The 9,887-nt window shown below is 48.0% G+C and overlaps 1 protein-coding gene across 1 annotated transcript; it reads right to left on the reverse strand.

Moving 5' to 3' along the window:
- Window positions 1–1,125: 1,125 nt before the first annotated feature.
- On the reverse strand, window positions 1,126–1,976 carry DNAJB8 (DnaJ heat shock protein family (Hsp40) member B8). The gene has a single exon (XM_042053932.1). It carries the CDS (start codon window positions 1,833–1,835, stop codon window positions 1,197–1,199), a length of 639 nt encoding a protein of 212 aa, XP_041909866.1. The 5' UTR covers window positions 1,836–1,976; the 3' UTR covers window positions 1,126–1,196.
- Between the last annotated feature and the right edge of the window lie 7,911 nt (window positions 1,977–9,887).

Consider the following 9,887-nt stretch of genomic DNA (forward strand, 5'->3'; position numbering starts at 1 on the left):
GTGAAAATGTCCCTGAAAACTACTTCCAGTCTCCAGGGAGACATCACTGGGCAGGGAAAGCTGGGAAACTCAAGGGGATGTAGCGTGGGACTGAAAATAAGAGGTGTGTAAGATTTTAAATGCTTAAGGTGACCTGGCCAAGCAAGAAACAAGGCTCAGCAGTTCGTGCCAGCCCAGGGGAGGGCGGAAACGTGGGGAGCATGTTCCATAGCTCAGTGGAGGATGAGAGCAGTGTGCTGGCAGGCCGTGCAAGAAATGCATTGTGAACTGGCTCTTGCAGCTGTGAGCAAGACAATAAGGATGGTAAAGCACCATCTAAGTCCCCACATCCAGCTTTGCACAAAGAGGGAGCTAAACTCAGCCCCCTGGAATCTGTTGGCTCATGGCTTGAATTTAGCTCTTTGTGTTTGAATGACTCCAAGCAGAGAGGGAATATAGATTGTTCCAGTCCGAGAGCCAAATTCTCACCTTTTCCCTGCTCACTTTCAACCCCCGAACTATGCAAGACTTCCATCAGGACCTCTGGTCATAATTTGCAGGGCATTCTCAAAAAATCCCCAGTTTTCTTTTACAGTCTGAGGAATGACATTTTCTTCCTTCTTTTGTTCTTTTCTATGCCATTCTCTCTCCTCTAGGCTCTCCATGTCCCACTGACCCCTGCCTATCTTCTTGCCAGTATATAAAAACCTTTTTTCTGTGGATATGCATCTTCTCATACACCAAAAGTAGGTAGGATCTTCTTCCCCTTGTGTCAGGGTTGTGTATGAGGGTCACACAAGATTTTATTCATCCAGCTGGTAGACTTTAACACTGGCATCTCAAGGAGTGGGAAGGGAACTTATAGCCTTGTTACAGGGCTCTCTTACCTGTCCATGAACCAGCCTGTCTCCTATTCCTGTATTAATCCGCTTGGTCTCTTTGGCAAACCAGCAAGGTGGCTTTCACATGTATCTGTGATACGTACTTACTGAACAATCACTATCTCTCCCCTCATTAAGGCTTTGAGGAGTCACACTCTTTAGTTTAGCATAACAATATCTTTACCTGCAAAATATTTTGTTCCCAGCCATTGAGAAGTCTGCAACATCTGTTGTGTCATGAACTCAGCATTTATTAATACTGCTTGTAGTTGATCCCATCAGTTGAGCTATGAGAGCACATCCCACAGCTTGCAGTTAATGCTTGTGCTGGTGACATTAAGAATTCAGGTAGTCTCTCCCGTTGATTATCACAGACTTCAGTTTGCCATCTTCTTCCACTTCTTTTGTCTCCTGCCCATCTTCAATGATTTTCTGGGTGGTGATAGTCTTGCCATTGACCTCTTCAGTAGTGGTTATCACTGTTCTGACACCATATGGCCCAGCTGTGTTTTCAGTAAAGGAGGTGGTGGGGTGACCACTGGAACAGAACGAATTCCAATGCACAAACGGCTCCCTGGACCTTCCTCCTCTTCCACTTGTGCTCTGCTGGTTTTCACCATTGATTCTGATGTCAAAAGGGTTCAAGAAAATACATGTAAATGGATACATCCTTTCAAAGACCTCTTCTTGATGGGGGAATCCATGATGGGAACCAAAGAAGCTGTTATAACCCGCTGCAGCTCTTTCTCTGTGGACTCTGCTCTCCTCAACAGACTTGTCGTAGAGTGATCGCTTCTGAGGGTCAGACAAAATCTCATATGCTTCAACAATTTCTTTGAATTTCTTCTCAGCTTCCTCCTTGTTTCTGGGATTCTTATCAGGATGCCATTTTAGTGCCAGTTTGTGGTAGGATTTCTTAATATCATCCTGTGAGGCATCTTCTTGCAGTTCAAGGATCTTGTAGTAATCCACCATCTCAGAGGAACGCTGGGGTTGTTTGGAAGATGCCTGGTTACCTCTTTCCTACCAAGGTTGATCAGCATGCAGAGACTCCTGGACACCCAATGGCACTGCACTCCTCAGGGGTGGGGAGCTGCTCAGTCCACCCCATGAGCTGCTCTGTCCTGTTGCAGTGCGAGGCCACTGAGAGCTGCTTGACCATAGAAATTCTTTTCAAACCTGTATCTCACAAACCATAAGATTGTGACCTCAGAGGGGGTTCAGCCAACCCCGGCTCAGTTGTCCTGACCACATTCTAGGGCAGAGTTGGTTGTCAATGGCCTTCTGTTTTTAAATGTAGATCATGCCCGTGGTGGTGTAGTTGCTGGATGTAACTGTGCTGACACAGCTGTGATGTAGGACTGCCACAGAATCATAACATGGTTTGGGTGGGAAGTGACCTTTTTTAAAGGTCATCTAATCCCCACCCCCTGCCATGAGCAGGGACTCCTTCCACTAGATCTGGTTGCTTAATGCCCCAACCAAACTGGCCTTGAACACTTCCAGGGATGGGGCATCCACAGCTTCCCTGGGACAGGTCTTTCACTGTTTTACCACCCTTATCACTGCCAGATTACTTTTTTGCCTGAACCTGCCCTACAGTGGGGTTCTCAGATACTCAGTGTTGATTGGTGTGCAATCCAGGGAAGTGTGGTGTAGTCAGGTCATACTATCCCATGGGACACAATTCCCTATGGCAGTGGCTATAGGGAAGCTGCAGTTTGGCTACTCACAATTTGGAAAGAGTGTTGATAAATCAGAGAAAGCCCAGGGAAAAGCCACAAAATGTGACTAAGGGATTGGAAAATACGCTCTGGAGTGAGAGACTTGGGAAAAGAGGAAGTTCAATGCCAGCTACATAACAATCAGCAAGAACTTGCATGGGAACAGAAATTCAGTGCCACAGGGATCTTCAGGCTCCCAGGAAAAGCAGTTGGAAGGTGTTATTAGCCAAATTTAAACCCAAAATACATTGCACATCCTTCTTTATGAAGGTAGCGAATCACTGGAACTTCCCCATGTGGCCATTTTTAAACCCTGTGTGGGAATTTTTCCTGAAATCATGATTAGATGGCCATCATAAATTTTTCTGAATTTATAGACAAGCCTAACACTTTCAGAAGAGCCTCATTTTCATGTTGGTAGTAAATTAAATTCTCAGAATTACCACCCTTAGCCTCTTTTCTATGTGCCTTTCTGGATACCTGTCCCAAGGTGTGTATGCATGTACAACAGGGATGGCCCAGGAACTCGACACAGACGATCAAATCTAGGGTTATCCTGCATCTGTTCTGCTCCTTGGATTTGCCATTCTGGTGGGAAATACAATATCCTCAGAGGGAATCATCGCATGAAGAAGGTCTCCAAGGAAGTGCCAGTAATGAGAACTCATCTGTGTATAACACAGTGTCATAAACACCTACTAATAGCAGCATGTGTTGCAGATCGCTGCCCTCTTTTCCATTATCCCACACTTTGGGAAGAAGTCAGGAGCCAGCCAGACCAAAGAGCATGTGCACAGCGTATGAGCTGGCTGCTGTCCTAACACACACCCTCTGGGTAGGGCTGTGAAAGCAAGGGGCAGCCATGTCAGCCTAGAGACAGCAGTGTGACAGAGGGAGGAAGGCAATTGAGCTGACACATGTTGGGAAAGATATCTGTACTGCTGGTGTTCTCACTGGTCAGTGATGGGGCAGTAGCACAGAGGTACTTGTCAGATTTGGGCAGTAAAAGTTGCCGCAGGGCAGTGCAGTCCTGGGGGTTGGACCTGAAAGAGGTGCAAAGGAGCAGAGGAGCTCGTGGTCCTGGGGGCTCACCCCACTGGGGAGATCTCAGCTTTTGCCTCCTGTGGCACAGAAGTCTTCTTAACCACAGGGTGGTTGTGCCACCTGAATTATTTCTCTGCTGGGTGTTGTTTGTTCTGTAGAAATGGCAAAAGTAACCTGGGCCCAACAGCAAGCTGCTGCTGCCTATTTGAGCTCAGAGGGCTCTTTGCATTCCCAAAACACCCTGAAGTGGTCTTCTACACTGAGGGCAGAGCTAAGACTTGATGGCTGACTCAGACTGTAGTCTTATGCTTGAAATCTTCACAAAAGGAACTAGATTTTTTAAGGATTGTCCGTTGGACTTGAGGGTGATCCAAGCTTACACCCCACAAGCCCCCAAAAGGTGCCAACAGCTCCTAGCCACTGCCAGCATGGTCCTTTTGCAGATGCTTGGCAGACATTTCAAGAAGTATTGCTGTTCCTACTCTCTATTACCCAGAAGGGAAAATGGGACATCAGAAAAGTCTGTTGGAGAGGGTTCCAGGCCAGTTATCAACTGCGGGGAGTGGGCCTGTGCACAGAAGGAAGGAGGTGACCCTGCCTTTTGCTGTGTCTTTGCAAAGCGTCTCCTCCCCGACTTTCTTTTGATGCTGAGAGCCCATCTCAGACTGGCTGGCGGACTGGGTTATCTGTCTTAGATTTAGTGCATCCTACCCAACTGAAAAGTAGGGAGTATTTTTCTCCTGTCATCCCCGAATGGAGGATGCTCACTGCCTGTCTGTCTGCTGCCTGCAGCAGGCGTCAGTGATTAGCAGCCGTTCAAGACAGGCCACTGCTGTGAGCCAAAAGGGTTTGCAAGGAAAAAAGAAAGGGTCGAGGAGAGGCAGGGAGAAAGGGAAATTAGACATGCACACATCAAGTAACTAGACCCAAACTGGCCTGGCAGCCCCATCCCTAGAAACCAAGGCTTTGAAATGAGAAATGTTTTTCGTATCTTAAATCTCAAGTACAAACAATAAAAACCAGCCCAGACTGTGTTCTTTGAAGAGAAAGTACGAGTGACCTGAACAGTGGTTATCAGCAGCGTCATTAAGATAAACCCTTAACATGATTTAAAGCATCCGAAACTGAAGGCAGCACTTTCAGATACTAACAAAATGGTCTGACATTGGGGATGAAAATCAATAGTAATCTGATGTCACTAAAAATACTCAAAAGTGTCCCATGGCTGATGGAGGTGAGATTAGTGTAAATATTTGTATTCTAATCAGTGGCACGCGAGGGCTGGAGGCGGCCTTTCTGTCTATTTAATTAATGGAGTGGCTTTTTAAAAGGATCCTAATCATATGTGATTGTATCTGCTTATCAACATTTTTGCTAATTAGATGATATGGAGGCAGTCACTCTGCTAATTCCCTCATCCAAACAGCATATCCTGCACAGATAAAGTACAGTCTCTTTTTAATAAGAAACAATCATGAGACAGACTAACCTTAATGGTGCTTATTATCCGAGGATCTTTGGGATTTTCTTTTCTACCCCCCCCCCCTTCCTTTTCCTTCATTCCCTGCTTCAGTATGCCAGATGGATGTGGACGTAGCAGTCCCTGTCCCCCCAGTTCCCCACTCCAGGCACCACCATGTCCAACCTTCTCTTCCCTCACAGCCAGACACTGGGTCTGTAAAAGCAGGGATTGTCAGACAGCTCAGGATAGGGAGCAAAGCAGAAGGCACCACACAGTAAAATGTCCCAAGCTTTTGGTCACCCAGATGACAGGTGACCCCAATCATGCAGCCCCAATCCCTGATCTGGCTCTTGGCACCCCAGTGAGCCCTAGTCCAGAAAGGATTGAGTACCTCCAAGTTGTGAAAATATTTTTCTATTATTATTTTGATTAGACTAAATATTAGGAAAAGTTTCTTCAATGAAAGAACTGTCGAGAATTGGAACAGGCTGCCCATGACAGTGGTTGACTCACCATCTCTTGAGGTATTTAAAAGCCATGTGGTTGTGGTGGGTTAGTGGTGGGATTGGCAGCACTGGCTTAACAGTTGGACTTGGTTATTTTAAGGTCTTTTCCAACCTAAAGAATAATTATTATTGTTGTTGTTATGGTTTTTTTCTGTTTTAAAAGCGGCTGAGAACAGAGGAGGTCTACACAAGTGATTTCTCATCAGCCCCGTCGATTCTGGGGTCCCTTTATCTAAACCAACACAAGGCAGAGACATTTGTTCCAAGTCCTTTGACTATCCAAACAAACATGAATCGTGCTTTGCTCCACCAGTCAAATTGTCATTAGATGCCTCCCTGCAGGTCAGCCCTGTAGGAGGGATGCTGTGCTCAGCCCTGGAGCCACGTTCCCGGGGATGACAGTCAGGGATAGGCACACTGGGCTGACCTCCCGCTGGGGCGGCACAGAGGGACCTGCCTGACTTCAGAATTAGGCTAAAAAGTAAATAGAGAATTTGCCCTGAAGAATGTCTCCTCACCTCTCAAAATACAAAAGCAACGTCTAGATAAGGAGAACCCATCCTGAATGTGTGTAGCTCCCATCCCTAGAGAATGTGGGTGGAGCAGTGGAGAGGGGTAGGTGCCTGTGCTTCGTTTCAGGAGATCGGGAGTTTGCCTGCTGTTTTTCTTTTGTGAATGTTGAGCAGAAAAGGCTTTAATGACACAGATTCCCTACTCTGTACAGGAGGGAGCGTCAGCATGTTCTGTGCATTGATCCCGTGTTCTGAGCTCAGCACGGAGGTTGGATGTGGGATGGGAGATGGGGTGGCTCTGGGGGGTGCTGACTGGAAGTGGCCCCCAGAGGCTGGGACACAGAGCTGGGTCTGTTTCCAGCTTTTCTGGGACTCAGGTTGGGGCTTAAGTCTAAATCAAGGTTCAGGCAAGAAGACAACCGTCTCTTCTGAGTGGTAGTGAGGAAGGGCAGGAACCTCACAAAACCATTCTTTTTTGAGATATGAAGACAAAGAGGAGGCCTGGCCCTACTTAGTGGAGTCAAGAATGAGCCCAATGTGTTTTTTATGTTAGATCATGCCCCTTATCCAGGACTGGACCTTGCTTCCGTCTTGGAAAGCCCCAATGCTGTTGTAACTCATGTCCATGAACTCCGACCCCATCAGAACTCAGAGAACTTTGGTTGCACTGACTGGGTCATCTCCACGTGTCCTCTGCAGTATCCTCTCCAGAAATGGCTATGCTGAATTGTACTCAGCAACACAGCTGGCCAGTCCTTCTACCACTCCTCCTCTTTGGCACGGTCCCTGGCCCTAAATCCTCTCCATGTAACACACAGGAATTAATCCAATATTGACCACTTTCCCACAGGAGTTTCTCATTGCTTGTTCCATGACTGAGGGCTACAACTTGAAAAGAGGAGGGACTTCTGGGGCAAGGATTGCATTGCAAGCCGTTGAGTCCTGGGGCTTAATGAGGCACTGCTTATCAGCAAAGCATGCTTATCTGGAGCCCGCTGCCGGTGTACCTGCTCCAGCCCCATCGTGAGCGAACATGTTTTACCACCCAGTTGCAGGGAGCCAGGAGCACGGTCAGATGGCACAGTTCAGCTGATGTGTGGTAACTCGTGAAGCCACAGCAACTTTATCACTTCACAACATCCATACATAGCCACAGCCTTGAATCTTCGCAGGGGAAGAAAGGATGATGAGTTACTGTTCCGGGATTTTCTCCCTGTTTCCAGTCAGTGGGAAGTGGTATGTGGAGCATTCATTTAATAAACCAGAGGGGAAAAGCTGTAGATCAGCTTCTCATTATTTCAGTGCTGGCTCACGCCATCACTTGGGCTCGTGCCTGACAGATCAGTGTGTTATTTGAGGCCACTCAAGCATTCTGCAGAAATGATGCCACCCTCCTCTGAAAGTGTGGGGTTCATCCAAGCAGGGAGGGCCTGACTCCATTAGTAAGTTTATCAGTGCTAATTTCATCTCAGTTTGAGGCCTGTTTACAAAGAAGGTGCTCACTTTGAAGACTCATCCCTGTTTAGATGAAACCTTCTGGAGATGTTTTACTGATATGGAATTCTGAAGCAAAGCAAATCTGGATGGGTAAAAAATGCACCAGTGGTGCTGGTTTGCAGGGTAAGGAGGGAGTCCTAAGTGGTACAAAATTTAGGTGAGGGTCCCGGTGATGTGCACAGACATGCAGGAGGCATGGTAAGCGTCTGTGCCCCCATATTTTCTAATGTGCTACACTTATGTCTAACAAGGGGGGCCTGGGCAACCCAGGTAGCAGGTGAGGGACTGACCAATCACCAATTTCTTTACTGGGAGTGGGGAACTGGAGAAGAACACTGAAGCCATCAGGAAGTGTGTTCTGGTCCTGCCCATGGGCACCTTGTACACAGGGCTGCCGGGAACAGTGAAATTTCCACACTGCCTCAGCAAAGGTTTAGTCTGAGTTTATTGCTGAGATTAAAAGACTGGAGAATATAAATTGTAAATGTGATGACTTAAGAGCTCATAAATTCAGTATACAGCCCCATTCCAGAGAGCTTGCATGCAGTGCAGCCACACTGCCTTGGGCTCACGAGTTGCCCTTGCTCCCATTGCTCAAACCCACGCCCTGCAGGGAGCCCTTCTGCCCTGCCTGGCTCCCAAAACGTTGCATGTGCGTGTGTGTGCACAGATGCTTGGAAACACACACACACACTGGCCAGGGATGCCGTGCGCGCTGGGGGTTTGCTGCTTATGTACAGACATGGACTCCCTGCCGCTGCTTCAGCCCAGAAACCAGCACTAGTGTGGAACAGTATTTGCCCAGAGTCACTGCAGTGAGGGAACAAGTAGAGGTCTTTGAAGATGAGCTCCTGGAAGGAGGGACAGTCCCTCCTCACTGAGGAGCCATTTGCTTGCATTTACCTGTGGTCCAAGTGTCCTTGCTCGGTGCTTGCAGAGGAGCTCCATGGTCTTACCCCTGTCCTTGTGTGTGAGCAGCAGGAGTTGTGTGGGCAAATTGGTCCCACACACGGAATCAGTCGAAGCAGCATTGCTTCTGATCTGCAGTGGAGAACTCCAGAGTGGGAATGATAGAGCTTTTGAACAATGCACAAGTCCCTCCCCCAGTTTTCCACTTATCCCACTTGTGTCCCCCACCCTGGAGCTGAGTTACCCCTGTGAGCGGAGAGCTTGAGGAGAGCTTCTTGGAGCAGTGCTTAACGTGTCAAGCTGATTCTGAGGTGGGTTGAGATTAGGTTTCTATAACTGATTTGCAGCTGTCACTGAGTTTGTCCAGGACAAAGTTCCTTGGATAAACTGCCTAAGTGTTGTAAGCACCTTTGGCATTATGTGTTTTTCCACTTTTTCTAGGAAGATGGAGAACTGGAAATGAGCCTGCTTCTAGGATTCATCCAGCCCATGCCAAGGACAAAGCTTTTGGTCTTGAAGCCCTAATGTGGGGACGTAACACCCAGTGCCAACCTACTGTCCTGCTGAGGGCAGAGTTTATGACAGTCTGAGCAAGGAGAGCTGGGAATAAATCCTGGGGGAGCACCAGAAGATGCAATGGGATGCCTTTCTTCCCAGTCAAGTGGACCAAGCCCTCAGCACACAGTGAGTGTGAAGGGGATGGGCTTGGCAGTTGGTTCCCGCAGACCTTGTGGCTCCCTGTCCTTGCACAAGTGTCCGGGGCTCAGTGCTTGGGGCAGGCTGTGCTTTGGCTGTCTCGGGGTAAGCCGCAGACTGCTTTTTGAAGAGCAGTGCCCTGCAGCCCCCTGTGCACAGGCCCCAACTCCAGTGGCATGTGTGGGGCAGCACACTGAGGCTCCTCTGTGCACCAAGGTTCACTTTCAGGGTCCAGCACAAGGGCCAAGAGCAGCACCTGCAATAATGTACACCAGCCTTTCAGCAAAGCCAAGTCCTCGAGTTCCTGATGTGTTTCTCTGAAGAAAGTGGCTTGGGCCTTCCTGAGAGCATTGCTGGATGTTTCCCATCTCCCAGGGTGGAGTGTGCCCAGAGCAGGCAGTTTTGGCAGTGTTTTGTCTCAGAGATAGTTCTAGTCTGTGGGGACAGCCATAGGTGTTGAGGGTGGTGTTTGGTACACCTGGCGTTTGCTCTTTTCTCAGACCTTCTTTTACCAAATAAGGAACAGGAAAGGGGGAGATGATATTTTTAAAATACTTTTTAATCACTGTAACATCCACATTCCTGCTCTTTTGCTTTTGCAGTAGATGTAGCTCTGTTGCCACAAGAGCATGTGCGAATGTAGGGCCATGGGTGCCTGTGTGCATGGCTGGGCAGAT

This window comes from Corvus kubaryi, unplaced genomic scaffold (assembly GCF_017639235.1).
Source record: "Corvus kubaryi isolate FWS band 111438036 unplaced genomic scaffold, C.kubaryi_AGA036_p1.0 136, whole genome shotgun sequence".
In the NCBI taxonomy this organism is placed as follows: Eukaryota; Metazoa; Chordata; class Aves; order Passeriformes; family Corvidae; genus Corvus; species Corvus kubaryi.